The 25,583-nt window shown below is 54.0% G+C and overlaps 13 protein-coding genes across 13 annotated transcripts; 7 read left to right on the forward strand and 6 right to left on the reverse strand.

Annotated features, from left to right (window-relative positions):
* Positions 1 to 228: 228 nt before the first annotated feature.
* On the reverse strand, positions 229 to 1,428 carry BDY24DRAFT_405327 (uncharacterized protein; the record flags this gene model as incomplete). The annotated part of the gene is made up of 1 exon (XM_076642621.1): positions 229 to 1,428. A coding segment is annotated over exon 1 (899 nt), but the record flags the coding sequence as incomplete, so codon positions are not given.
* A 23-nt stretch (positions 1,429 to 1,451) lies between these two features.
* BDY24DRAFT_405329 (uncharacterized protein) lies at positions 1,452 to 2,717 on the reverse strand. The gene is made up of 2 exons (XM_076642622.1): positions 2,286 to 2,717; positions 1,452 to 2,019 (listed from the first exon to the last, which is right to left on the reverse strand). The coding sequence occupies exons 1-2, from the start codon at positions 2,502 to 2,504 to the stop codon at positions 1,684 to 1,686; spliced, it is 555 nt and encodes a 184-aa protein (XP_076491972.1). The 5' UTR covers positions 2,505 to 2,717; the 3' UTR covers positions 1,452 to 1,683.
* Positions 2,718 to 3,125: 408 nt separating this feature from the next.
* PDE1 (3',5'-cyclic-nucleotide phosphodiesterase PDE1) lies at positions 3,126 to 5,811 on the forward strand (the record flags this gene model as incomplete). Its single annotated transcript, XM_076638228.1, has 9 exons — positions 3,126 to 3,265; positions 3,349 to 3,407; positions 3,787 to 3,940; positions 4,109 to 4,129; positions 4,214 to 4,453; positions 4,556 to 4,968; positions 5,177 to 5,274; positions 5,419 to 5,719; positions 5,804 to 5,811. The coding sequence occupies 9 exons, from the start codon at positions 3,126 to 3,128 to the stop codon at positions 5,809 to 5,811; spliced, it is 1,434 nt and encodes a 477-aa protein (XP_076491973.1).
* A 1,678-nt stretch (positions 5,812 to 7,489) lies between these two features.
* BDY24DRAFT_405334 (uncharacterized protein) lies at positions 7,490 to 8,739 on the reverse strand. The gene is made up of 3 exons (XM_076642623.1): positions 8,308 to 8,739; positions 8,119 to 8,160; positions 7,490 to 7,876 (listed from the first exon to the last, which is right to left on the reverse strand). Exons 1-3 carry the CDS (start codon positions 8,707 to 8,709, stop codon positions 7,613 to 7,615), a joined length of 708 nt encoding a protein of 235 aa, XP_076491974.1. The 5' UTR covers positions 8,710 to 8,739; the 3' UTR covers positions 7,490 to 7,612.
* A 278-nt stretch (positions 8,740 to 9,017) lies between these two features.
* Positions 9,018 to 10,540, reverse strand: RCL1 (rRNA-processing endoribonuclease; the record flags this gene model as incomplete). The annotated part of the gene is made up of 4 exons (XM_076643981.1): positions 9,018 to 9,180; positions 9,297 to 9,674; positions 9,804 to 10,248; positions 10,384 to 10,540. The coding sequence occupies 4 exons, from the start codon at positions 10,538 to 10,540 to the stop codon at positions 9,018 to 9,020; spliced, it is 1,143 nt and encodes a 380-aa protein (XP_076491975.1).
* A 393-nt stretch (positions 10,541 to 10,933) lies between these two features.
* BDY24DRAFT_445409 (uncharacterized protein) lies at positions 10,934 to 12,046 on the forward strand (the record flags this gene model as incomplete). Its single annotated transcript, XM_076644917.1, has 6 exons — positions 10,934 to 10,989; positions 11,122 to 11,368; positions 11,431 to 11,546; positions 11,628 to 11,726; positions 11,798 to 11,925; positions 12,011 to 12,046. Exons 1-6 carry the CDS (start codon positions 10,947 to 10,949, stop codon positions 12,044 to 12,046), a joined length of 669 nt encoding a protein of 222 aa, XP_076491976.1. The 5' UTR covers positions 10,934 to 10,946.
* Positions 12,047 to 12,306: 260 nt separating this feature from the next.
* BDY24DRAFT_419442 (uncharacterized protein) lies at positions 12,307 to 13,641 on the forward strand (the record flags this gene model as incomplete). The annotated part of the gene is made up of 4 exons (XM_076643982.1): positions 12,307 to 12,634; positions 12,725 to 13,048; positions 13,113 to 13,283; positions 13,376 to 13,641. 4 exons carry the CDS (start codon positions 12,307 to 12,309, stop codon positions 13,639 to 13,641), a joined length of 1,089 nt encoding a protein of 362 aa, XP_076491977.1.
* A 408-nt stretch (positions 13,642 to 14,049) lies between these two features.
* BDY24DRAFT_419443 (carbohydrate esterase family 8 protein) lies at positions 14,050 to 16,210 on the forward strand (the record flags this gene model as incomplete). Its single annotated transcript, XM_076643983.1, has 16 exons — positions 14,050 to 14,263; positions 14,346 to 14,423; positions 14,493 to 14,529; positions 14,609 to 14,686; positions 14,748 to 14,779; positions 14,846 to 14,929; positions 15,002 to 15,061; positions 15,138 to 15,149; positions 15,220 to 15,237; positions 15,309 to 15,317; positions 15,394 to 15,469; positions 15,540 to 15,675; positions 15,754 to 15,822; positions 15,907 to 15,952; positions 16,022 to 16,074; positions 16,151 to 16,210. The coding sequence occupies 16 exons, from the start codon at positions 14,050 to 14,052 to the stop codon at positions 16,208 to 16,210; spliced, it is 1,062 nt and encodes a 353-aa protein (XP_076491978.1).
* A 423-nt stretch (positions 16,211 to 16,633) lies between these two features.
* BDY24DRAFT_262033 (uncharacterized protein) lies at positions 16,634 to 17,303 on the forward strand. The gene has a single exon (XM_076636851.1). It carries the CDS (start codon positions 16,750 to 16,752, stop codon positions 17,128 to 17,130), a length of 381 nt encoding a protein of 126 aa, XP_076491979.1. The 5' UTR covers positions 16,634 to 16,749; the 3' UTR covers positions 17,131 to 17,303.
* On the forward strand, positions 17,034 to 18,358 carry BDY24DRAFT_405341 (uncharacterized protein). The gene has a single exon (XM_076642624.1). It carries the CDS (start codon positions 17,478 to 17,480, stop codon positions 18,102 to 18,104), a length of 627 nt encoding a protein of 208 aa, XP_076491980.1. The 5' UTR covers positions 17,034 to 17,477; the 3' UTR covers positions 18,105 to 18,358.
* A 17-nt stretch (positions 18,359 to 18,375) lies between these two features.
* Positions 18,376 to 21,361, reverse strand: PFA4 (palmitoyltransferase PFA4). The gene is made up of 11 exons (XM_076642625.1): positions 21,279 to 21,361; positions 21,054 to 21,173; positions 20,722 to 20,797; positions 20,532 to 20,625; positions 20,326 to 20,454; positions 20,187 to 20,257; positions 20,034 to 20,119; positions 19,890 to 19,953; positions 19,732 to 19,782; positions 19,518 to 19,635; positions 18,376 to 19,131 (listed from the first exon to the last, which is right to left on the reverse strand). Exons 1-11 carry the CDS (start codon positions 21,308 to 21,310, stop codon positions 18,614 to 18,616), a joined length of 1,359 nt encoding a protein of 452 aa, XP_076491981.1. The 5' UTR covers positions 21,311 to 21,361; the 3' UTR covers positions 18,376 to 18,613.
* Positions 21,362 to 21,646: 285 nt separating this feature from the next.
* Positions 21,647 to 23,566, forward strand: BDY24DRAFT_405346 (uncharacterized protein). Its single transcript, XM_076642626.1, has 9 exons — positions 21,647 to 21,870; positions 22,089 to 22,242; positions 22,312 to 22,383; positions 22,462 to 22,565; positions 22,641 to 22,777; positions 22,839 to 22,984; positions 23,062 to 23,078; positions 23,156 to 23,316; positions 23,393 to 23,566. Exons 1-9 carry the CDS (start codon positions 21,799 to 21,801, stop codon positions 23,412 to 23,414), a joined length of 885 nt encoding a protein of 294 aa, XP_076491982.1. The 5' UTR covers positions 21,647 to 21,798; the 3' UTR covers positions 23,415 to 23,566.
* Positions 23,567 to 24,546: 980 nt separating this feature from the next.
* BDY24DRAFT_419447 (Dehydrogenase, E1 component) lies at positions 24,547 to 25,529 on the reverse strand (the record flags this gene model as incomplete). Its single annotated transcript, XM_076643984.1, has 5 exons — positions 24,547 to 24,609; positions 24,724 to 24,855; positions 24,940 to 25,039; positions 25,133 to 25,251; positions 25,401 to 25,529. Coding segments are annotated over 5 exons (543 nt in total), but the record flags the coding sequence as incomplete, so codon positions are not given.
* Positions 25,530 to 25,583: the final 54 nt, after the last annotated feature.

Consider the following 25,583-nt stretch of genomic DNA (forward strand, 5'->3'; position numbering starts at 1 on the left):
GAACGAATGTAACTGAACTTCTGGATCGGAGATCGTCTGAAAGGGAGAGATATCTACATCCGGTCGGGTGGAGAAAGGCCCAGCTGCAAGATGCGAACGACTTTGAAAGCGGGAGATCACGACGCGTTCGTTGGCTCTTCCTCTCGAAACAACTCGACCCCTTTGAGCTCCTTCTTCGCTTTTCTTCCCACTCAGTCTCAAACCCCAAGCTTAAAAACCCTATCGTCACGTAAAGGATCCTCATCTATCATTGAAACCTCTCTATCGAAACCTCACTCAACCTTCCCGTCCTCATCCTTCCCGCTCTCCTCACTCCCCTCCTCACTCTCCCTTCCACTCCTCCTCCAAACCCCCCTCCATCCCTCTCCACCCTTCACGAACCCAACCCCCAACATCCTCATCACCCCTTCCTCCACCCACTCCGCCAGCACAACCTTCGCCAATCCCAACGGTAAACTCCATCCCGCTCCCTCTCCCTCCTCTCCCTCGGACCCCTCCTCGAGCGAATCAACCCAATGCCTCCTGTCTCCCACAGCAAGTTGTTGAACCGAAGGTGACGAGAGCGGATTCCGCTCCCGAATCCAATGCGTCCACCTCGTCGCGTTCGACCTGACCGACGAGGAGGCGGGAGCGGGAGCGGGAGGAGTGAACAGCTCGAGGAACAGCTCTTGGTTGGAGATCTCGAGGAGGGTTTGTGGGAAAGGTTGGGAGAGGGTTCGCAAAGCGTGCTGAGGCGTAGGGGAGAGGAGGAGGAGGGTGAAGGAGACGGGGGAGATGGACAGGAGGTTGAGCGTTTCGGGTTCACCGGACGCGTCGGTTTGGGGTGAGGAGACGGTTGTGGTTGGAAGGTTGGGTGACGAAGGAGTGATAGTGATGGTGATTCGACGAGTTGGGTGAGAGAGAGAGAGTTGATGAAGACGAAGGTGGAGGTATCGAACGACGAGGGCTCGGGAGTTGAGTTCGGTGGAGAAGAGAGGGAGGTAGAGGAGTCCTCCTGGTTGGGAAGAAGGTGAGGTTTGGACGAGTCCCCAGTCGTTTTGCTCTCCCATTCCCGAACCATTCACCTCCACCGGCGTTGCCTTCTTCTCGTCCTCTTCGCTCGAAGAAGGAGCGCTCGAGCTCTCGTCCTCCTTCAACGCGTCCTCCTCTCCGCTCATCCTCTTTCTACCGACCATCTCCGGCCTCCCATAAACCTTCAACCCCTTCTTGAACGCCAACACCCCTGCGTTCCACAAGATTCTCGGCGTCGTAGCGAGGAGGGCGACGGGGAAGACGAACAGGGTTTGGTGAAGGATGTTTCGGGTTGTGAACTCGAGGGGAGGGGAGTTGGGAGTGGAGGAGAGCCGGGCGAAGAGTTTGGGGGTCTTGGAAGGGGTGAGGAGGAGGAGGGAGATGGAGAGGGTTATCGGAGGGGTTGGGGAGGTGGGAGAGGAGGGTGTTGAGGAGGGAGGAGGGAAGATGGGAGCTTGAAGCGAAAGAGTGTAGTATCCATCTCGGGAGTTGAAGGGTGAGACGTGGAAGGATCTAGGGAAGGTCCATCGGTGGTGATAACTACACATCAACAAACCGTAAACCAAAGACAAAAAGAAAACGAAGCCGCGTCGAAAGTCAGCCTCCCTCCTCCTTCTCTCTTCCTCTCCCTCGCGCCCACCCCCTCCGAATCAACGAATCGAACACCCTCACTCACCCAGCAAAAACCTTCTCCTCCTCCCCCTTCCCCGTCTCCAAAACATAAACGTGCCTCTCCCCGAACGTGTTGTGAACCTCAAGAATCACCGTCCACAACTTCCTCTCCTTTCCCGCTCCTCCTTCTGCGTCGTCCTTCTCGTAGCACAGCCAGACGGAGAGAGGGTTGATACCTTCGGTTCCGAGGAAGGAGGGCATGGTGATGAGGTAGACGCGTCCCAACCGAGCGGCGATGGTTGAAGGGGAGCAGGAGGAGGAAGGCGACGCGAGGTGGGTGGAGAGGAGATGGATGAGTTTGAGGCGAAGGGGTTGGGTTGAAGGGGCGAGGGAAAGCTGTGAAGGGAGCAAGAGAGGGATGGGATTCAGTGATGGGTTGGAGAAGGAGGAGGAGGTGAGAGGAGAGGAGGGAGGTTGGAAGGAGGGGGAAGAAGGTGAAGCGGGAAAGGGATGACGACGGAGGAGAAACATCTGGCTCTGGATAGGGACGAGAGACGGGAAGGTGCTGATGTGCTCTCTATATGGAATCGAGCCTGCGAGACTGAACGACGACTCAAAGACGAGTCAAGGAAACGAAAACGAGAAACGAAATCCGAGCTCACCTCTTTCTCGATCTCCTCCCTTCGTCCCTCCTCCCTCTCTTCGCCCTTCTCAACCTCCCCTTCACCCATCACTGAAGGGCTGAGATAACTCCCCTCCTCCAACCTGGTAACTCCCCAAACCCTCTTCCCTCCTTCCTTCAAGCTTCTATACCCAAACACCTTGATCCCCAAACCGAACCAACTCGATTGAGCTCTCCTCTCCAACCTCTTCTCCTCCATCTCCTCGAGATCCACTCCGAAATACAACAACGGATATCCGAACGCGTGTTGAGCTGGAGTAGGGAGAAGTCGTTTGTGAGCTGTCGTCAACCGGAGGAGGAGAGGAGGGAGGGCCGCTGGAGAGGAGGAAGAAGAAGAAGAGGAGGAGGAGGAGGAGCGAGGCGGATTGGGAGAGATGATTTTGTAGAGGACAGCGAGGGTGACGGCTAGAGGGAGGGAGAGGAGGTAGACAGACGGCATGGCTCCAGGAAACCCTTGGAGAAAGCTGGAAGGTGAGGAGATGGACGTTGGAAGGAAGGAAGGAAGGAAAAAAGGGAAGGGAGGGAGCTCATCGGTCGATCCGCTTTCATTCTCGCCGACGACCCCTCTCTTGTTTGATCGGAGCGAAACAATCGCTCTCCCTTTCCTGATTTTTAACTTTTACGGAAGCAAAAACCAGAATCTGATTCTTACTACTTTAGGAAGCTTCGTCCTTTGCCTCTGAAACGTTGAAAGTCGCCAAACGAAAGAACGACCGAGTAGTTGTGGGATGGTTTGAAACCTTCTTACATTTCGACAAGCTCACATCGCTCTCTCGACCTTTCGGTTTCGTTTGTTCCCGTCCAACCACCAACAAGGCGAATGTCCATCCAGCATCCAACAACAACAGACCCTTCGGACTCGGACGATCAAGTCCGGATAGGTAGCAGCAATCAAGACCCGAGCTTTGAGATAGTAGTGCTGGGCTCGGGAGGAGGTCCTTTGGAGACGGATCTTTCTGCGTGAGCTCTCTCTCTCTCTCTCGACTCTCTCCCTTCGTTCGTTCCCATCCGACGATGCTGAGCTTCCGCTTTGCTTTCGATAGGTACCTCCTCAAGCCTTACGGGCCTCCGTGGGAGGAAGGATGTCTCTCTTTGGAAGCTGGTACGTAACTCAACGACCGAACGAACAGAATGAACAGACAGGGCGAGCTCGAAGAGTCGAGTTTCCCTCAACCTTCTCCCCGTCCTCTCGCCTCGTCGTACCGTTCCATACCCCCGCGGAGAGAACGTAGAAACGTCACCGTACGAGCGAGCGAGCGAGCTGGCATGGGAAGGGCAAGGGAAGGAAGATCTGCCACTCCGCTCTTCGGAGAATAATCAAACGATGGGATGGGGTAATCAAAGGGCTCAGAAACACTCCGCCCTCTCCCCTCCTCCGACCTCCCTCACCTCGCATCACATCTTCTTTCCCTTTGAGCCTCGAAACAGACCCCCCCTGACTCTCTGTTTTTGCTCGTTTGGGGGGTGGTGGTGATCTGCAGGCTCAGGAATAGGTTCTCTGGCGCAACTGCTTCAGTCTCGTCCGTTCGAGTCGCTCTTCCCTCCGTCGCTCTTTCCTGCGTCGAACTCGAACGCGAAGACTTCTGGAGAGGAAATTGCGCTGAGTAGAGCTGCGAGGGTGTTTTCGTTCGTTAGGTGAGTGACAGCTTTTTGGAGTGAGATGATGGGGGCGGGAGAGGGGAGGGAGAGATGGAGGGCGGGGACGAGGACAGTCTCGAGCTTTGAATCTGTTTTTCTTCTTGTGGTTTGACCTTTTCCCTGCTGACTGAACCCGTTTGCATCTCTCTCCTCTCCCTTCTACAGAGCCTACGTGATCACCCACGCGTCAGTCGTCCTCTCTCCCTCTCCCTCTTTCCCTGATCATCTCAAAACTCACGCGTCTCCTTCTCTTCTCTCTTCTTCAACTAGCCACCTCGACCACGTCTCCTCCCTCATTCTCGGCTCAGGCGGACTCCCACCCCCTTCCCCTTTACCCCTCCGCGAAGGGAAACCCTGGGCCAACGTTCGGAAAGTCTACGGTTCCCTCGACACGCTCATGAATTTGGAGATTGTGTTCGGGGAGAAGGTCTGGCCGGATATAGCTGGGTTCCCGCCGAAGGAGAAGGAGAAGGAGAGGGAGGAGGATGGGAAGGTTTTGAGATTTGTTGAGTGAGTACCAGCAAACGCGATCATTGGACTTTTCGAGGGAGACGGCGGCGGGTCTGACGCGTCTCGTTTTTCTATTTTTCGATTTTTTTTCGTTCTGTCCAGGATCCCACCCCCGAACCCCAGCCCAGCAACCAGTCTTTCCTTCTCAAAATCAATCCCATCAACCTCGACCTCCCTTCTTTCCACACCAGCCACTCCCCTTCGAACTTCTTCTCGTCGCGTCCAAACCCAAACCCACCACCACGTCCCCTCCCCTTCTTCTTCCCAACCTCACTCCTCCTCCTCCTCCTCCTCTCAGACCTACACCTCTCTCCCAACTACTACACCGTTATCGATCCTCGCCTTCCCCATCTCCCATGGGAACTGTGCGTGCACTCAAGAGCACGCTCCGCCGATCCGAGCGTACGCGCTCAGGTCGAGGCAGGGGAAGGCGGACAACGCTGTGAATGGGGCTGGGAACGAGGAGAGTGGGAAGACTGTGACAGCGGCGGGGACTGTGAAGACGTACGAGAGTAGTGCGTTCTTCGTGAGGAACGAGGGGGACGGGAAGAGGAGGGAGTTCTGTTTCTTTGGTGGTCAGTCTTTTTGCTTTTTAACCAATTTTCTTCGCCCGGGTCGAGTCGGGTCGAAGGGATGAGAAGATGGGAAGGGAGAGGTTTGAGATGAGGCAGAGAAACTGACGCGTCGTTTTTTCGTTTGTTGGTTTTGGGTTGTCGAAAACAGACGTCGAACCCGATTCGATCTCACTGAAACCTCGGAATCGACGTGTTTGGGAGGAGGTCGCTTGGAGGTTCGCGGAAGGGATTCTGGACACTGTTTTCGTGAGTCCTCAGTGCGTGCTGCGAAACGACGAAGGAGAGACGAGGCAGGACGAAACGAGGCGAGAACTGACACGTCTCTCTCTCCCGCTCTCTCTTTCTATCCCCTCGTCTCCCACCCTCTTCGCTTTTCTTCCTACTCACCAGATTGAATGCTCCTACCTCTCCAGCCGCCCAACCTCCCTCCTCTACGGCCACCTCTCCCCTCCCCATCTTCTCGACGAACTCTCCACCCTCGCTTCCCTCCTCCCTCCCTCGCACGCCTCAACAGGTCTCAACGGCTTGACCGTCTGCGTGATACACTGCAAGGAGACGTTCGCCGGGGAGGGTAAAAGTATCAGGCAGAGGATCGTGGAAGAGTTGAGGGAGGGTGCGAGGGAGAGGGGGAAAGAAGGGTTGGGATGGGAGGGAGTGAGGTTCGTGGGTGTGAGGAGGGGGATGAGGATTGGTGAGTTTCTGCTGAGGGATGAGGGGTCCGGTGACGGGTGAGAGTGAGAGCTGACCTTTACCTTCCCCTCTTTCGGTTCGACAGTCTTCTAAAAAAAACCTCGTCCAATCGACGATCAATCTCCTCGAATCAACCCAAACGGAAACGAAAAAAAAAAACAAAAACGTCGAACGCGTTTCCATTCCCCTCGTCCTCTTTCTTCTCGCCCATCGACACTCACATCTGTAGCATCTTGTCATCTTTAAAGCTAAATTATCTACTCATCTTGTCTCGCTGTTCAACGTGTCTCGCTTTCCTTTGTTATACTAGTTCGACTTAGTTGTCCTTCCTCGCTCAGCACGCTCGTTTTTTGTTATCTTCTCGGTTCGGTTCGCTTCATAGGTGTATACTGCCTAGTTCACACATCTGTATGTATTTTATGTGTTGCTTGCTTATTCGGATGGCAGGAGAGATCTGGGAAAGACAGGGAGGAAGAGAGGAAGAACTCAGGACGGCGCGTCGAAGGGAGACACCCCGAGAGGAGGCTCAGGAGAGGGACGAAGTAGACAGCTCACCTGAATTACAAGCGAGCACCAGGTTTCGGTTCTGAAGCAGCACTGAGACACTGAACATCGCTTCGCTCGAAGGTTGAACGACGGACAAGAGGCGACGGTGAACTTCGGCGAGCGCGTCGACGACGCCTGTGTTTTTGAAGTTCAACAACGAGTCAGTTCTCTTCCGCTGAAAAACTGGAATCCAACGTCGAATCACTCAACTCGGATTTCACCCCTTCAATATCCCACCCCCGCCCTCCCCGAACAAAACCTCCTCAGCCCACTCCCTCTTCTTCGTCTAGCTCCCTCGTCTCCTTTTTGAGCTTTCCTCCCACCGTCCCCTCAATCTTCTCCCTCGCTTCGACCGGAACAACTCCACACGAGCTCTTTGATCTCCCCAGCATCGGTGGTGGAAGCTGCAAGAACGGAGGAGGGAGAGAAGGCTGGGAGAGAGATCGTTTGTGGAAGGGCGAGGACGCGTCGAGGAGGAGAGGGGAGGAGGCGAGGCGGGGTGGGATGGGAGTTTGTGCGAGAGGTAAGTGAAGAAGGGAGGTAGGGGAGGTGCCTTAGTAGAAAGGGATGAAGAAATAAAAATCGTTAGTTGACGATCCAATGGGGCGCCCGAAAAGGAAAAGAAAGTCGCGGGCGGGCTGTGTGACAAAAAGAGAAACGAGAGGACGAACGAGGGCAGGGAGATCGGGAAAGTTTTGGACGAGTCAGGGGAGAAGTCGAGTGGATGCGATCTGAAGAGGGTGGAGAGAGGGAGGGTCGTTCAGCGATCAGAGATGCAGGGGAGAAAGAAAGGAACGAGAGGAAAGAGGTGAGCTCACTCGAAGTCAGGCCGTTCTGACTGATATCGGGAGCGAGGGAAGTCGAAGTCTTGCGATTCGTGACTGGAGTCGTGTAAGAAGGGAATGAAACAGCCATCGTCGAAGTTCTTGCTGCTGTTGAGGTGGTGGTGGGGTGCGAGAAGAAGTCGAACGAGCTTCAAACCAAACCAAACGCTGCGTCGGCTCCCGATGGCCGTGAACTTTGAAGCCCATGTGGGAAGCGAAAATCAGTCACTGCTCGCAGGCTATGTAATCGGCTTCGGCAAAGAGTAGGCATTTAAAGGTTGGCGGGCGGGCTGGAGAGGAGGAAGCAGGGGATAGACGGGACGCGTCGCACCTCATGGCGCACGAGCGATAGCGCTGCAGAATGGACGCCTTTCGACTCCGGAGAGATGCGGGGATGACTAGTCGTAGCAGGTACACAGGTAACGTTCGCAAAACATATCTCCTTCCGTGCTTGACTCAAAATCAAAGCTAATCAAACGTCGCGTCTCCTCCTCCCACTCCTCTCCCTCCTCCTCCAAACCCCCTCAAGAGCGCGACCACCAGTGCTTATCGTCTCCTGGCCTCCGAGGATACGTAGGTATCGTAATCTTCCCTTGCGAGATGTCGATGTACCTCTGAGCTTCCTCCTTCGCGATAAGGTCTTTCTCCTCCTGCGTTCCTGCAGCTCTCCATCGTTTGTTGGTCGCGTTGCTACGGTTCCATTGGTCGGCCATCTTCTTCTCGAGGTCGTAGTCGATTGGATTCGAGGCGAAATCGTTCTCTGCGGCTTGATTCCATTTCCAGACGGCCTGAGAGAGGGAAAGGTAGGGGGAAGGGAGGGATGGGAGGACGAAAGTCAGTAAGGAGGATCGAGAGCACGTTTGGCTTGAAGAGACGGGAAGAGTGAAGCTGAAAAGCTGGGGAGGTGTGCTCGTAAGGTGGGAGAGAGATGAGTTTCGGACGGGAGGAGGGGAGGGAAGGAGGGAGGGAGGCGAGAGGAGGAAGGAGGAGCTCAACATCGAGCTCGAAACGAAGAAGCAGATCTACGAACCCAGCACAACACCCCGAAGAACACGATCTCAAACTTGAAAGCCTGTAAAGATCAAGGATAAACAAGAAACTCAAGTCAGTGATCTCAACTCTCGTTTGCTCTCTACAAAAGCCGTCCTTCGCTTTCCCATCTCCTCCTCCTCCTCCCTCCCTCTGTCCCTCCTCCTGCAACCTTCGAAGTCACACTCACCAAAGGTTTCCACCCCTGCTTGTCACTGTAAGCCCACTGTCCCCAGTTTGCTCTCTTGGAGTAATGAACCATCTTTTCCCCGATACTCCAGCCCTCCGTCGAGGTCCCGCTTGACGCACCTCCAACCGTTTCGAACCCGACCCTCGCTTTCGATCCAGGTCGAGCGTTCGCCCAAGGGTGAAGTCCGACAGAGGGAGGTGGGTACTTGATTGGGGTCGGAGGTCGAGGTTTGGGTGTGTAGGGTTTGTAGGAGGTTGGGAAGGGAGAGGAGGAGGAGGGAGGAGGTTTGGGAGGGGTGGTGGTCTGGGAGCGATGCTGCAGAGGAAGGAGGTTTTGGACGAAAGTTCTTGAGTTGAGGACAGGGAGAGGACGGAGAAGGGAGGTTGAGAGAGGAGAGAGCATGCTCGAGAAGCTGGTGGATCGACCCTGATGGTTTGGAGGGAAGGAGAGGAGGTCGAAGGAAGTTCGAAGCTCGACAGCGAGTTCGGGAGGCCTTGCCGAGCCGGCCTCGCGTTATCTTCTTTTGAGGAAGGTTTCTCACATTGTGGGTTAAAGGGGTTGAGAGCGGTGTGCCCACTTCTCAGTATCTGACCCATAGATCTCAGCCTCGGGCATCCAGCGGTAGATCAACAGGTCAAGTTCACGAGTCGCGTCCTCTCTCTTTCCCTGCTCGCTCCTCGCTCCTCGAAAGACATAAACGAACATAAAGATTACGCCACACCCTTCGAAACATTGCTATGTCCGATACCCAGGCAGCTCAACTGGTACTCCTGAGGCGGAGAAGGTCCATCCTCCGACGCGTTCGACGACGGTATCGGGGTGATCTTGAAAGTCGTCGAGAAGAACGCTCGGATGTCTCGAAGAAGTTGTATCCTGCAGCACGACCAACAAAGACGATAATAGAGTCAGTCTCTCGGATTTTGACCTACCTTTCGACAGAAGGAAAGCAAGAACGACGCGAAAGAAAGATGAAAGATCCAAAAACTCACGAGTTCGCACTCAGCTCTCCCAACCTCACCCTCCCAACATCCTCACTTCCCAGCACCATACCCAGCAGCACAATCCCCTGTCCCCACTCTCCAACACATCCTCCCTTCCTGATCTCCGTCAACAACGCCGCTGCAGCTGCTCGTCCCACGTCCTCTGGCGTTTCCGTGACTCCCTTCTGGTAACCGACTTCTGAGCAGTGCATAGCTCCCGAGGTGGAAAGAGAGATGAGGGAGAGGGCGTATCCGGGAGAGAGACCCGATTCGAGGGATTTGTAAGGGTCGGTGTAGATGTAGATGTCGGGGAGGAGGGGGTTGAGGAGGGATCGGGAGGATTCGACGAGACGGTTGGAGAATTGAGGAGAGACTCGAACGGAGTGGCTGATAGGGTGAAAAGAGAAGTGTGGAGGGAAGATATGTTGTTATGAGGTCAGCACGAGCTCATCGTGTACCAAAGCAAGACGGAGGGACGAAGAGGGAGGGAAAGAGAGGAGGAACGAGACGACTCACGCGACACCTCTCACTCGTCTCACCCTTCCAGGCTCCACAAAGTTCAACGTCTTCACAGTCCTCACCACCGGGCACTTGAAGACGACCTCTCCACCACCTAACGGCTCAGCTCCCCTCTTCAGGATCTTGAGCTCCAGCCCATCCAAAGGAGCGAACAGCTGCATCGTCGGCAGCAGGTACGTCCGCACCAAATCCACTCCCAGATCCTTCCCTCCCGTGGTGATTCCCTTCAGCTTGACGGTAAGATCCTTCTTCCCCCAGATTCCGAGTTGCGAGAGAGGTTCGAGGAAGTATCCAACAGATCGACTGAGCGGGCAGTCGTGCTCGACGAAACCTCCGAGCAGAATTCCAGGTCGAAAGAGGACGGAGGTACCGGTGTAGGAGATTTCGAGATGGGTTCCGTTGGTGAGTTTGGAGAGGAGTCGGAGGAAGGAGATCTCGTAGTCTGTGGAGTTGAAGATGAAGTTGGAGGACGAGGTGAGGCGGCAATGGGAAGAAGGGAGGAAGGGGGAAGGAAAGTGAGCTTGAGCTCTCAAGGTTTGCAAGAGCTGCTGAGAAAGAACAAGGAAGATTTACTGACCTCGAAGACCTGGTTCGGCATCATCACTCCTGATGGAGTCGATCCTGACGCTCTTCCCACTGATGAGACTCATGACGAGCCGTTGTCGGAGGTGGTTGTGTCCAGTGAAGCGGACGAGGGAGGGGTTGGGTGTCGACGTCGACGGGGCTGAGGCCATCCTTGCAGAACTCTGAGAGTCTAAAAGACTGAGAGATCGAAGGGAGAGGGAGGGGAAAGGGAAGGAAAAGAAAAGGAGAAAAGGTTGGAAAGTGTCGTAGAAGTGCCGGATGGAGTTGAAGGTCAGGAAGGGGGGAGGAGAGGAGGTTCGAAGCTGAAATTCTCACCTGGGTCGCCCACCCTCCTCCTCCTGCCGACCACATTAATCTGGAATAGCAAGGAGACCATTGCAGAGATCCTGAATCTCCAACATGTATCCTGTTGAGTCTGACTCGAAAAACTTTCCGGAATCCTCAGTTTGGCGTTTCGCTTTGCCGTCGAGCTCAGCTCGCGTTCCTTCCCCTCCTCCCCATTCCCTCTGACTTTCTTGCTCCCCAAAACTTCCCAACCGCAAAAGGAAGATCTCGATGGAGGATTTCGGATTTTGCATTTCCCTGAGGTCGAAGAAAAGTTTGTAGATAAAAGCTCACCGGCCATACACTCCTTCTCGATGAAAGCTCTCGTTTGAGGCTGAGCTCGCGACTCTCCTCGCTTCTTTTCAATCTTCTCTAACCACCACTATATCTATTCCCACCTTTTCAGTTATCGGCATGACCAACGAAGAGCACCCGTCCTCCCATGGAGCTGAGCGAAGTACACCAGGAGCGACATCAGCAGATGCGGGAGGGAAGGAAGATGGAGGAGATGACCGCTTCCTTTCGTCTTCTCGACTCGCATCTAGAGATCTCGTCCTTGCTCCAGATCAAGGAACTCCCGATATTCCCAGTCCTCTCAACACCAAGATCAGGATCTATCCGGTTCTTTTCTCTCTTCACGTCATCCTACGAACGTGAGCGGTTTGTCGAGCTCTCGAAACTCCCTTCTGATCAACGCGTCGCTTTTCTCTGTCAGCTCCTTCATGCTCGTCTACTCCCAAGCGGCTCTATTCGATCCAAGACATCAACCGAAGGTAGTTGAGGCTGCTAGCTCTGCAGTTCAGCTCATCCATTTGATCGTCGACATCAACTGTGAGCCGTTGGAAGGTTTCGTTCGTTCCCTTCGTCTCGATGCGACCCGACTCCCTCTCCCTCTCTTGGCTCGCTCTCCAGTCTCTCAACTCGATACTTGGCTGATTGTGCCTTGGATCCATCAAGCCCGAGCGCTCGCTTTCGCAGCCAAAGCTCTAGGTAGCAGCGGGCAGGGAGAACGTGAGTCTTCCGTCGTCGAACGCTGAAGTCTCTCTCCGCTAGAACGCCTGACGCCCCCTTCTTTCCTTCAGGTGCTCTCTCTTGGGTCACCGAAATCGAGGTACTGGTTCTCGCGATGAGAAGGCTCGGGCAGATTTGGAACAGCGGTACCAACATTGCCGACAAGATGATGGGTCTCAGGTCCTCTTCTTCTCTCGACGTGTCCTACCTCGATTCCGCTTTTCGTCAACGTCCGTCCCTCTTGCTAACCTCTTTTCTTCTCGCTTCATTATATGCTTCACCAGTTGGAGAGGATGAAGCTGCTATCCTCCGCGGATTAGTCGAGACGTCCCACCGCGTCGTTTGTCTTCTTTTTGCTTTGTGAATTATGTCGAGCTTCAGCGAAGATCATGGACTTTTCTCGTCGTTCAGCAGCACTCTACCTTCTCGTCTCTGAGCAGCTGAGACTCGCAAGAAAACAAACCAAAAAACTTCTCATCTGCTTCCGACGAATGCCGAGGGCAGATCAAGGAAGAAACAGCGAGCTCACCATTCCTCTCCTTCCTCCCAACCACACCTTTCCTAACAGCGGATTCCTAGCATGTTTCGACTTCCTCTTCTCAGATCCACCACCGTTCTCTTTGCCCGTCCTCTCCTCCTCCTCCTCTCGAAACCTCGCCTTCTTACAACCTCGGCAGCTCGAAGAGATGGAGGAGGAGGGAAGTCGGCATTCTCGCCTCCCTCCTTCGTCTCTCCACCTCTCTTCGACGCTTGGAAGGCCGAGCTGCTCTCGACTCCGCCCGCTATCTCATACGATGTCGCTACACTGGAACGCAGTCGACTCTTGGCCTCAACCCTTCCAACAAGGCAGAAGCTTGATCCGTTCAGCATCAAAGAAGGGACGGGAAACCTCGAACCAGGGGACTCTCGTTCGTCCAACTTCCTTTTCTTCGCGCTGATCGCGTACAGCTCCAGAATATTTTATAACTGATCAGCCGTTGTGATCCGTTCCTTAACAGTAATTCTCTTCCCTCCTGTCGTTCCGGAGTCCGAGCTCTCTCCAGACGGCTCGACCTCCTACCCTCTTCCCTCCCCTCCTCCCGCCCTCTTCAACACTCGAATGTGGGTCGGAGGCTCCTTCCACTTCTCCAGTAGCTGCTTGAGGGTTGGAAGTAAGGTGCAGGAGACTCTGAGCGTGGAGAGTGTGGTTTTGAAGAAGGGGGGGGAGTTGTGCTTCGTCGAGACGAAGCGAACCATCTCGGAGGTTGCGGGAGGAGTTGGGTCTGTTGAGGAGCGAAGGAGACACGTTTATCGAAATAGGGTTGCTCGAGAAAGCCTATCGGGTGAGCCTGGACTTTCATTTCTAGCTGAAGCTCTGAGCTGACTGCTTCGCGTCCATCTTCTCAGACATCTCCCTCCCTCCTCCTCCACCGATCGAGCCACCCACGGAGCCTGATTTCTCCTCGCCCCCCCTTCTGATCACACCCATCACCCTCTTCCGGTTCTCGGCCCTCACCTTCAACGCTCATCTCATCCATTACTCTCTTCCATACTGTCATGACGTGGAGTCTCTTCCTGGTTGAGTTCTTTCCCCTTGGGTTCTCCCTCAGTCTCCCTGAGTAGATCCGAAGCTTCACTGACAAGCTTTACCTGGTTCTCTAATGCTCCAGCTCCCCTCATCCATGCTCCACTCACCGCTCTCCTCCTTCTCGACCTCGTGCGAGCCAACCTTCCCTCGTCGGAATGGAGGATCGCAGAATTCGAGTATCGAGCGACATCTCCTCTCGTGGCCGGCCAGAGCATCAGTCTAGTTGGGAGCTGGGATATGGATGAGAGGCATGGGGACGAGATGAGGTCGTGCGAGGTTTGGGCAGTCGGAGAGGACGGGAAGAGAGTGGGGATGACAGGAATCTCGGTCATTGTCAAGAGCTCCTGAGTAGATATCATGAGTGAGCAGTCCTTTTTTGTCTTTGACAACCTACCCGAGACTGTTCGAGTGCTGACAGACCTTCGTCTTTTTGCTCATCGTTTCATCGGCAGCTTTTACGAGAACCGTCGTTCCGAAGACGCGTCGACCATCTCGAGCCTCTCAATCTCTCAGCTCCTGATATCGAGCTCATTCCGTCTCTGAGCGATGTCTGGAAGTGTTCTAATATTTTTCTCTCCTCCTACATCAGGTCTTATCCTCAAACAAGAAACAACGAACGATGCCCCTTCCAGCCCTCCAGCCTTCCTCGGCCCGTCCTCTCTCCCATCTGACCTTGTTTTCTTTTCTCCACGGCCCGCTGATGCTTCAAAGGAGGAAGGCACATCACCTTTTTGCTTCAAACCGTCACCAGCAACGATGCATCTCTCCCTCTTCCTCCTCCCCTTTCTAGGGACTCTAGCCGCTGCCGTCCCATCTCGTCGAGTTCAGAAATGGCTCCGTACTGCTCCCACCTTCCCGAGCGATCTCATCGTTCGCTCTCCTCCTCTCTCGACCTCAGAGTACTCCAACATCTCTTCGGCTGTAGATGCATTGGGTACCACTGGAGGATCGATCTTTGTTTTTCCAGGGGGTGAGTTCGTTGACAGGTCGCGTCCGAGCCTTCTCTTGAAGCTGACCTCGTTGTCGTCGCGTCTTTCCCTTTGCTCTCGCAGTCTACCACGAGCAGGTCTTCCTTCAACCTTCCTACGGGCCTATCACGATCCAGGGCTACACTGAGAACGGTCGAGACTGTGAGTCTTCGTCGAGGAATACATCTCGTCACGGCTGAGTCGTTCTGACGTCTTTCTTTCTTCCTTCAGATCACGATAACGAGGTCACCATCTCCTACGGACTCAAGTGAGCATCCTGCTGCTGCGTCTTCCTCGTTGCTGATACTTACTTACTTTACTTACTTACTGAATCTGCTTCTACCTAGTGCGGGAGTAGCAGGAAACAACGACAAATCGGGAACTGTGAGAGCGAGCTCAGCGAACGTCAAGCTCTACAACCTCAAGTGAGCTTCTTCTTCTCACCTTCTTCCATTGCTCGTAGCTAATCTTGATCATTCTATACAGTATCGAGAACACTTTTGGTCATTTTGCCCAAGGTGAGCAGCTCGAAACGTCAGACTGTCGAAGCCACGACTGACCCGCGTCTCTTTCTGTTCTTTGAGGCTGCCAATGTCAAGCTATCGCTCTATCAGCACAAGCAGAGAGGCAGGGATTCTACGGATTAAACTTGACCGGATACCAAGACAGTGAGTCGCTTTTGAACGCTCAGAAGACGATCAAGGAGAACCGACTCTCGTTTATCTTCTTTCCGTTGCCAGCTCTTCTGGCGAATCGAGGTGCTGCTATTTATGCTAAATCAGCTATCGCTGGAGCTGTCGGTGAGATCCTTGTCGTTCCTTCCCCTTCTAGTCCACTTGATAACGCCTTGCTGACTTGCTTCATTGTTTTTCACAGATTTTATTTTCGGTGAGCAGAGCGCGACGCTGCTTCTCGTTGAGCGGAATCTGATCGTCTCTCCTCTTCCTCTTGGTCTCAGGTCAATATTCTCCATCGTGTAAGTACTTTCATTCAGTCCATTTCGACTTCAGACCGGACCTGATGACTTCCGTTGCGCTTCCTCTCCAGACTTTTACAGTTCGTTCTCTCTTTCCCTTCGAAGGTCGTCTCGTCCGCTCGGAACTGATCATGCTTTCGTTTCTACCTCTCTCAGGCTCCGATATCATCACGACCTCGATGGGTGCGGTCACTGCACCAGGAAGACTCACGAACGACTCTGCTCAACTCTAGTTCGTCGCCTTCTTCCCTTCTCGACTCTCGTCTCCTCCCGGAACCTGATCGTTTCTCTCTTCGCTCCAGCGTCTTCGATGAATGTAACGTCATCGCTTCTCCTACTGCCGCTGCAAACACCACTGGAGGAACGGTACTCGGTCGGCCTTGGAAAGAATACGGCAGGGTCGTTTTCAGAAACTCGTGGCTAGGGCCTCATCTTTCTGTTCGTTGCTGCTTCTGACTCCGTTTCTTCTCTTCGCGAGCTGACTTTAACTTTTCGTCTCTTTGTATCTTTCCACAGCCTGCCGGTTGGACGCAGTGGAACAACGCAACGCCGAACGTCGCTCAATCCGTCCTCGCCGAGTTCAAGGTGGGCTCACACAGTCCCTTTACTTCTCCTTTCTTTCTCACTTTTCTGAGATCAACTTTCTAAAACTTGCTTTTGTTTCTTCAGACTCGTGGGCCAGGATCTTACGAAGCGAACGCTGCCTCCCGAGCTCGTGAGTTGAACTCTCTTCGTCAGGTCGCGACGCGCTGAACCATCTTCTGCCCTTCATCGATATCTTCAGCTTTCGCCAAGCTGCTCACCAAGGACGAGGCCAAAGCTTACACTATCGAGAAGGTTAGAGACTGTTGTATCTTCCTCGAATTCGTCGCTATCAACCTGACTGATCTGTTTTCTCGCTTTCCTCTCTTAGGTCCTTGGATCCGATTACCAGACTTGGGTTGACATGGATTACGCTTCTGGAGCTGATTGAGCCTCTTTTCAAAGACCTTTCGATGGAATGTCGAACCAAACCTGGACGGAAAGGGAAAGAAAGAGGGAAAGCAGTTCGAGACGACGCGTCTTTCTCCGGCGCGTCGTCCTCCTCCGTTCAGACAGCTCAGCTGGAATGAAGTTCTCCTAGGTACAGTAGAAAGGAAATTAAGATAGTGAAACACTACCTGCATCTGTCTACGAGAGCCACTACATTGTCGTCCTCCTCAGCCGACCCTCCGTCGCATCGCTCTCGCTTTCCATGAACATGCCTTCCTCATCGAGAATCTTGCTCTGGTATCAACTTTTTCCTTCCAACTTCCTCGAGAACATGTCAAACAACGCCCATAGATTTCATCCAGCTTCAATCCTCTCAATCAGCGTCGCTCTCCTTCACCTCCTCGCCTCCTCGCTTCCTTCTGCCCCTCAACGACCACCATCGCCTCAACCTCAATTTCCCTCGCTCCTCCCACTTCTCTCTCTCCTCCTCCTCCTCCTCCACCACCAGATCCCCCTTTCACGGCACCGGGAGATATCCGGATGGCCTCCTCCCCTTCCGAGGCTTCAGCTCGAGCTAAAGAAGAAGGAGAAGCCTTATCGGACGAGGATGAGGATTCGAAGGGAGTAGTCGCCAGATCGGTCCTCAAAGACGAAGCCAAGAAGGATCCTGGACCTCAAAGGCTTCCAGATGATGTTATCGCCTGGATGATAGCCTTCTGTTCGACTCGAACGCTCGCTAGCCTATGCCTCGTCAACTGGCGATTCCTCGAGCTCGCGAGTCGTGTGCTCTACGGTTCTTTGACCTTTCGAAGGCATGGAAGCTTTGATTCAGTCTTCTGCCACAGGGTGAGCACGAGTTTCTCTTTGTGGTTCCACGAGGAGGTATCTCCAGAACAGGAAGGACTTTGCTGGGGAGGATAACGAAGGAGACCACGAGCTCACCACCTTTCGCCATCTCCTTCCTTCTTCCCTCTCCACTCCAGGACCCAGCGACAACTCTCCGTCACCTCCACCCTCATCTCAATCTATACAACCTAACCTCCGTCGTGCTCCTCGTGAGACCCTCTTCACCTTTCTCCCTCACTCGCCTTCGCCTTCCTCTCCCTCTAAACCTCATCAACCTCACCATCCACCTCCCGCCAAATGGCCTCACTGGATTCTCCCAACTCTTCTCCCTCCTGCGACCAAAGAACCTCTTCCTCATACATCCTTCCGTGCAGAGCTCGAACAAGTTCTGGTTCGCAACGGAGAGAAAGAGCTGGGAGACCATGGGTGGGTGGACGAGCGACAGGGAAGGAGATCAGTGGGGTTGGAGGTCGAGACTGGAGAGGGTTGTGCTGAGAGGATGCGAGCTCGTCGGAGGCGTGGGAGATAGAGGAGGAGATCGAGGGGGATCGTTCTTTCTTCTCGAACCTCCACCGCTGCCTCGGGATCCAGACATGGAGGAGGAGGAGGACGTTCAGCAACCGTCGACCGCGTCGTCGCTAGTTCAGAGGAAGGATCCCAAACCTCTCTCCTTGACCTACGACCTCACCTCCCTCGCACCTCTCACCATTCCATTCTACTCTAATCTCCTCCTTCATCTCCAGCACGACGGCTGTCTCTCCCTTCCCTCTCTCACCTCACGTCCCGAATCGCCAACCTCCCTCTCCTCGGCCCCAGCAACTCCTCTCGAAGGAGGTCTCCTCATTCTCGTTCCTCGTCAGAAGGAGAAGGAATGGATCGAACGAGGCCTCGTATCTCTCTCCCCAGAAGAGCGAGAGAAAGTCCGGGTCGAGGTCGTCGAGAAAGGGCAGAAGGGTTGGTGGACTCAGGAGACGGCCTCGGTTGATGGAGGAGGGACGATCGAGTCTCCTGGTGGGAGAGCTGAGGGAAGAGGGAGATGGGGCTGGTAGCTATCTGTTCATGTGTCTACCTGTTATCTTTTCGACTCGTCGACTCGGACCGTCGTGCTTTCTCGTTTTGCCGTTTAACGTTTCTTCCCTCGCTCCTTTTCCGACCTCTATAGACTTTTTTTTGCCCGCCATTTAATGCATAGAGATACACATAGATGTTCTAGACGTTCAGGCAGCCGGAACGAGGGCCCAAACAGATCCGAAGAGACTCAAAGGTACAAACACGAAAGCGAAAGAGACGCGACGCGACTCCTCCCTCCCTTCCCTTCTAACGCGTCCTGCCCCGACCTAGCATTTCGGGACTCATCTCCTTTACAACATCACCATCCTTTTTGTCGTCCTCCTTCTTCCCGTCTTTCCTTCCCCTCCCATACCAACCAACCAGCACCGTTTCAACCTACACCTCTCGAGCTCAGCCGTCTCTGTGCACTCCGTGTTCTCACATCCATCGCGGCCGTAGATCAAGAAAGATGCCCGTGAGAACGTGTAGTAACTACTGACGAAGCTCATTACATTCCAGCACGTCTTCGTCTCTCCTCGAACCTCCTAACGGCTTCCTCCCGCTCTCTCACTTCCCAGCCTCCTCCTCCTCCTCCCCCTCCACCACTCGCTTCAGCTCCTCCACCACCTCCCCAGCTCCCATGCCTAACCTCGACTCCTTCACTCCCTCGTCGCACCTTCACCTTCATCCCCAGGGGAACATCGTCCTCGTCCAGCTCTTCCTCGTCGTCCTCTTCGCTCCCCGTAAACTCAACGTCGTCGTCCTCGCTCTCGCTCAAACTGTCCTCGTCCCCCGACCAGCTCGTTCCTCCTTGACTCTGAGGACCCCAGGGAGGATTCTTGCTCCCCCCTCGTCGTCGCATCTCCGCGTTCGAAGGTTGGAGCCGCGGATTCGGAGCGTCGTGCCCGTAGGTGAAAGCAGAGGAGGAGGACGTCGAAGAAGTTGGGAGGTTGGGGTTGACGGGACGGCGGGAATGAGGGAGATAGTTGGGATCGTACGGAGGCCAGCAGAGGGAGGTGTAGACGTCTGAGGGGAGAGGAAAGAGGAAGAAACGCGTCGGGTCAGTTCCGGGGAGGAACGAAATCGAGACGCGTCAAGTTGAGCGAGAGCTTCGAACGAAGAGGCTGAGAAAGAGGACGAGACTGCATCGCTGTCTTTTACAGAGTCCTTTCTAGTTCCGAATGCTGAAGGAGCGACAAGAATCAACCTCCTCGTCTTCGACTCCAGAGCCCGTCGCTCGTTCTGCTCACTCACCTCCGACGCGTCGCCCATCTTGGAGCCCGTTCAAACCTCCCCGAACCCGTTTCCAGCACTCCCCGTTCTCCGTCTCTCCCCTAGAAGAGCACCCTCTTCTCTCCCAACTCCCCTGCCACCGCTGGACCCACGCTCTCGAGCGAATTCAACCCACTCACCCGATCCCGCTGCAATGGCGAACCTCAGTCCATCTCCAGGTACCTTTTGGGCAGGCCAGCACCAGTATAGAGGAGAGTAACCGAGGATCGAGGATATGTTCTTGTAAGGGGAGATGTTCTACAATTGGGTGGGAACGGAAGACGTGAGGAAAGAAGGTCAGGAGAGAGCGGAAGGAAAGGAGAGGGAAGAAGGAATAAAGGAGAGGGAACGAACGTAAGGGTATTTTATGTCTCTAATCTTGCCTCGACGGATGAGCGTAGCGACCTGGAGTCAGTGGGGATGTGAGAAGAGGAAGAAGAAAGTGGATCAGTTGCGAGGCTTCGACGGAATGAAACGAGGAAAAAGGAAGAGTAGGAAGAAAAGGAACCGACCTTGTCCTTCTCCCACGCCTCGATGGTCGTAGTATTCGACCAAAGGCTCCAGTAGTGGTACAGACTGGCAAAACCCAAAGCCGACGCGTCGACGCGGTCAGCGAATCGAAACTCAGAAGGAGGAAGACAGAGCGAGCGACCCACGAGAAGATCCCGACCGATAAGAGAACAGGGATGCAAGCAGCCAGGTTGAGAACTACAAAGATGATCTCTCGACCTGAAGGCTCGTTCTGGAAGAACGGAGAAAGGACGGGAGATCAGCCCAAGTTGAAAGACGACGAAAGGCTCAAAGCTCACCAAGTACGTGTTCTCTCCGCCCTTCGCAAAGTCCCAGATACGAGAGCAGACGAGGACCATGTTGTAGGTACCTGCGAAGAAAAGATGAACATGTGTTAGGGGACGTTCGAGAGCAGAGGAGGGAGGGAGGGAGACGAACAAGAAACGTCGACGAAAGTCAGAAATCGCACAAAAGACGCATAATTGTGATGACCGATGCAGTTTGCTGTCCACGGGCAATGATGATCCATTCGGAGAATGCATCGATTACAAGTCTTGCAGTGATGAGCTGGCAGGGGAAGAAGAGGAAGGAGATGGTGAGCTCGTCGGCGAAGGAAGGAGGAAAGCAGCAGTCGTCGAACAAACCTCTCGGTGGCTTATAGGCTGAGCATTTGGAGCAGTATCGAGGTCCTCCGGTGAGTTTCTTGACTTCCATATCCTCGCGTCCGGGATCAGGTTCCTGTGAACGCAAGAGGAAGGAAAGGAAAGGAGATGAGCTTCGACGTCGGTGTCCAAGATGGATGACGGAGGCGAAGGAAAGTTTCCGAGAACGCACCCACTTGTCTGGAACTCGACCAGGCTCAGTAGTAACGCAGAGGTAGTACGACCAAAAGATCATCCCAACCAGCACGCTAGGAGAGTCGACGAAAGGAAACAGGAGGTTCGGTCAGCGAGGTGACGAGGTTGAGCTCTGTGCGATTCTCCCTCCTCTGCCCTTCAACTCGTCCGCCTGCGCCAGAACTTCGTTCTATGAAGAAGAAGCACAGCTGAAGTCCTTCCAAGCTGTAAAAAGCGCTGGGAAGTAGAGCAGACGGAACCCTCTGAGCTCGACCTCTCCGCGCTCTCTCCTCCTTCCCTCCTCTCCTCTCACTGCTCCCTGAGACTCACTTGAAAGGTCCCAAAAGAGCCACGAGTTCCCAGCTGAGCTCTCTATCGTACCAGGGCCATATGACGAAGATCTGGGACGTGTAAGCGATGAAGGAGATGAGACCGATCGTGAAGATGACCCTGGGAGAGAAGAAGGAGAGGAAGAGTAAGAGGAGGGCGACGGAGAGCTCTCTTTCTCGATCCATAGCAAAGGTACGGAGGGGTCCTAGACGAGAGTAAACTTACCATAGCTTCTCCGTCAGCTTCAACTTGGCCATTTGAAGCGAGAAGGGAGGAAAGAGAAGAAGGAAGTAGTGGTTGGTTGGGAGGAAGGAGGGGTCGAGCTCACCAGTGAACCTTGGGGACTTGAGCTTCAGCAGAAGGGGGAGTAACCGACGCGTCATTCTAAAGAGCAAAGTAGCGGAAGAAGAACCGCAAGGTTGGTCAGAAAGAATCTGAATCTCAGAAGGAAGTTCTTCAGAGGCGCGCTCTCTCTGGCGTCGAAGCGTCGAGGAAGGGAACCGAGAACGCGTCGTCGCGACGTCTCGGACCCAGTACTTCTGTTTAGACTGGTTTTCACCGGTGTATACCAAACCTTGCCAAACTCAGCCAAGATCGAGCAAAATTCACCGCGCACCTGTTCGGAATCCGGCTCTCGAAGGGCCGAAACTAAAGCGTCGAACCTGACCTTCCTTCGATCTTGCTACCAACCAAAACTTCCCTCACTCCCTCATCTCGCCTTCCCATCCTCTAACAAACATCGCAAATGGCTCCCAAGACTGAGAAGAAGCTCATAGGCGTTGAAGCTGCGTGTAAAGCTCGATGCGACCCAACCTTTGTGAGCTCGACGTTTCCATCTTCCTCTCCCGGGGTCCTCCCTCTTCATCATCCCTCCGACTTCAGACGAAGATCCTTCTCCTTTTTCGATGATCTGAATCTCTCGTCTCCTCCATTCTTATCTTCTCTCCGAGCGTCTCGATTCCCTCAGAGCCGTTTCTCGTTCACTGACGCTGCTTTCCCCTCCCCTCACTCTCCCTCTTCTTCCCTCCCTCTCAGCTCCCTAAAGCTCACATCTTCAAGGAATTCTCTCTCAAAGATCGAGTAGCAGTCGTGACGGGAGCTTACGGAGGTCTGGGTCTCGAGATGAGTCTGGTTCTTTGCGAGCTCGGAGCGAAGGTCTACGGTTTCGATTTACCCGCAGAAGAGAGCTGTGAGTTCAGCCCTCCCCTCCTCGTTTCCTTCGTCAAATCGCTGGACTGACGCGTTCCTTCCTATCCAGCTGACTTTTCTGCCTGCGCTGAGTTCGCCAAGAGGCTCGACAACGGTTCCAAGCTCACATACGTTCAAGGAGGCGAGTCTTCAGCTCGCTTTTTGTTTCGCATTGTCGGTCCCTCGCTGACCTTCTTCCCTACGCATTCCCTCCTTATAGACGTGACCAACCAAACTCTCATCTCTCAGAAGATTAAAGAGATCGCCGCTCAAGAAGGTCGTCTCGACGTCTGCATCGCAGCTGCAGGTGTACTAGGAGCTGCTGTTTGTTCATCTCTCCTCCTCCCGTCCCGCGCCCCCCCTCGTTCTTCGAAAATGCTGATCGAGCTCCTGATTAAGGACGGCCACCCGTGCGAAGAGTACCCCGAAGCTGAGTGGAAGCACGTCTTGAACGTCAACACGAACGGAGTGTTCTTCACCGCTCAAGCTTGTGCGTCTGCGATGAAGGAGCACGGGAACGCGGGATCGATCATCCTGTGAGTCTTCTTCCTCCGTTTCCGTCTGCTGTTTTCACCACTGAACTTCCCTCGTATAAAGCATCGCGAGCATGTCGGGATCGCTTACCAATCGGGGACATGCCTGGACAGCGTACAACACTTCCAAGAGTGCAGTGATTCAGATGGCCAGGTCGATGGCTTGCGAGCTTGGAGCGGACGCGGTACGTGTAAACTCGATCTCTCCTGGTAAGTTCTGCGTTCCCTTCTTTTCTTCTTCTGTGTTTATGGTAGCTGAGCCTTTTCACTCTTCTTCTGGACTTCAGGTCACATCTACACGAAGGTACGAGCGTCTTTTCGATCTCTCTGCTTCTGTTCGTTCGTGCTCGCTGACCTTCGTTTCTTTCTCCGTTTTTGTAGATGACCGCCGCTCTCCTCGACGTCAAGCCTGAACAAGCGGCTAAATGGGCTGACGCCAACCCTCTCGGAAGGATCGGACATGTTCATGAGGTTCGGGGAGTTGTAGCCTGGCTCTCCTCCGACGCGTCGACCTTCTGCACTGGCTCGGACATTCTCGTCTCGTGAGTGATTCACAGATTCCTTTAGAGGCTTCTCAAGAACGTCCGAGCTGACGACTACTCTTTGTTGGGTTCGCAGTGGAGGACATCACGCCTGGTAAACCTCTCTCGTCCGCCAAACTGCCAACGTCGTCCTTCGACTCCTTAGCTCGACTCGGCGACACGTATTCGGCCCATCTTTGCTTTTGTTACGTAGTCCATCTCTCGTCCATTTTTTCCTTCTGTTTCTATAATGCTTAATGATCTCTGTCGATACCTCGAAGGCGTTCGAGGTGAAACCGAAACGACGTCGACGCGGCTGCTCAGGCTCAGACGAGCGCTTCCTTTTGATCCTTGCCGTCGCCTTACACTCATACTTATCTCTCACGATAAATTAAAGAAGAGATCAAGCATCTGACGTATCTAGAGAGTCCTCCCAGAAACACGATCTAGCGAGCAAAGCAGAGGAAACAAAAGAACGAGGACGGAAGAGAACGCGAGTGAGGGAGTAGATAGCGTTGAGGATCAAAGGATCGAACGACGTAAGTACGAAAGGGGTAAGAAAGGAGGGGTGGGAGGAGAGGAGGAAGAGGGATGTTTTGCGCTATGAAGAAAGGAAAAACAGACGCGTCGGGATCCGTCGAGTTTCGACGACGACGAGTTTTTCCTGATTAAATCAATCACAAGAGCAAAAGAGAACGTGTAGTCTAGTTGATCAGCGAACTGCAATGAGCAGACTGAAAAGAAGGACGAGAGGGTACCCACCTTGACTCAGGAGGAGTAAGGACGAGGAGGGAAGAAGAGTCGAATCGAAGACTAGAGGAGGCCAGATCGCGTCTGAAATGATTCTTTTCCAGTTTGTCCTCGAAATATAGAGACAAGTCACCTTGAGAGTACTAGCACACCTCGTGTAGTATTTCTCTCGTCCGCAGTCGCATCGTAGAGCTCAAGTCTCGACAGTCGATCTCCCCTTCGCCTCCTCCCTCTCCTCCCTCCCCTGCCTCTCTCTCCCTCTCCCCCTCCATCCAAAAAAGAAAGAGAAAAACCTCATCAAAGAACGGAGATCTCCCCCTCATCCTTCCTCTACCCCCCAAAGAAAACCCAAAGCGAACTCTCAAACTCTACTCCTCTCCCTCTCTCCTCTCCTCCTCGTCGTCCCCAACCCCACCACCAGCTGCACGGCTACGAAGAAAGCTACCACGGTCCAAACTCCAGGGAGTTCCAACGCGAAAGGCGACAGGGACGAGCAGAGCTTTAGTAGTAGTGAACCTCCTCCCTCTCTCGTCCCCTCATGAACGGAGGCTCGGTTCCCTTGTACTGTTTGGCGGCGAAAACGAGGAGGGACGGACGCGTCAGTTTCCGAGTGTTCGTTCGTTCGTTCGTTCGACGAAGGAGATGGTCGGGGAAAGGGATGGGTTTGAGACTACGCACGTAAACGTCCGTCCAGAGGTCCTTCTCGATATCAGGCTCGGGCGAGTTCTTCGCAACAATGACTGCGTCGTCAATCTCCTTCTTCGCGGCCTGGTCGATGGTCTTGACGCCGGCCTCGTCGAGGATCTCCCACTGCAGCAAACGCATCGAACGAACCGATATCAGCGAGTGTTTTCGAGAAAAACAAAGAGGTTCTAGGAAGGCAGTGGGACTCACGTCGATGAGGTACTTCTTCAACCCAGCAACGCAATCCTTGGTCGCTCGCATGTTCTGGATCTCCTCTCGAGTTCGGTAGGTGGTTCCGGGGTCGGACATGCTGCACAGCCGTCGAACGAGAAGAGGTTCAGTCGGTTCGTTCGAGCTCGAACAAACGGACAGCAAAGCGAAGGAAAGAAGAAGAGAGACTCACGAGTGTCCTCCGTATCGGTAGGTAACGTACTCAGCGAGCAGAGGTCCCTTGTCGGAAGTGGTCCACTCCTTGGCGAACTTGGAAGCCTGGTAAGAAGCGATGACATCCATGGCGTTGATCTGAAAGAGAGAGAGAGGACGAGGAAGGAAGGAGGAAGAGGAGGAAGGTCAGCTTCGAGCTTCCCTTCGTTCTCGACGCGACGACCAGCTCTCGTTTCCTGCGACTCGAGAGAGAGAAGACGAGACGAGATGGTGGAGAGACTACTCACTCGGATACCAGCAATCACGTCACCTCGCTTGTAGTACTCGGTGTTCATCGACGACCTCTCCGCAGGGGTTCCCATTCCGTACTTGTTGTTCTCGCAGACGAAGACGCAAGGAAGGTTCCAGAGCTTGGCCTAAAAAACGTTCGCAGAGAAACGAGATATCGAGAGAGAGAGAGAGAGAGAGAG

The sequence above is a fragment of the Mrakia frigida genome (assembly GCF_051309035.1).
Source record: "Mrakia frigida strain ATCC 22029 unplaced genomic scaffold BDY24scaffold_67, whole genome shotgun sequence".
Classification (NCBI taxonomy): Eukaryota; Fungi; Basidiomycota; class Tremellomycetes; order Cystofilobasidiales; family Mrakiaceae; genus Mrakia; species Mrakia frigida.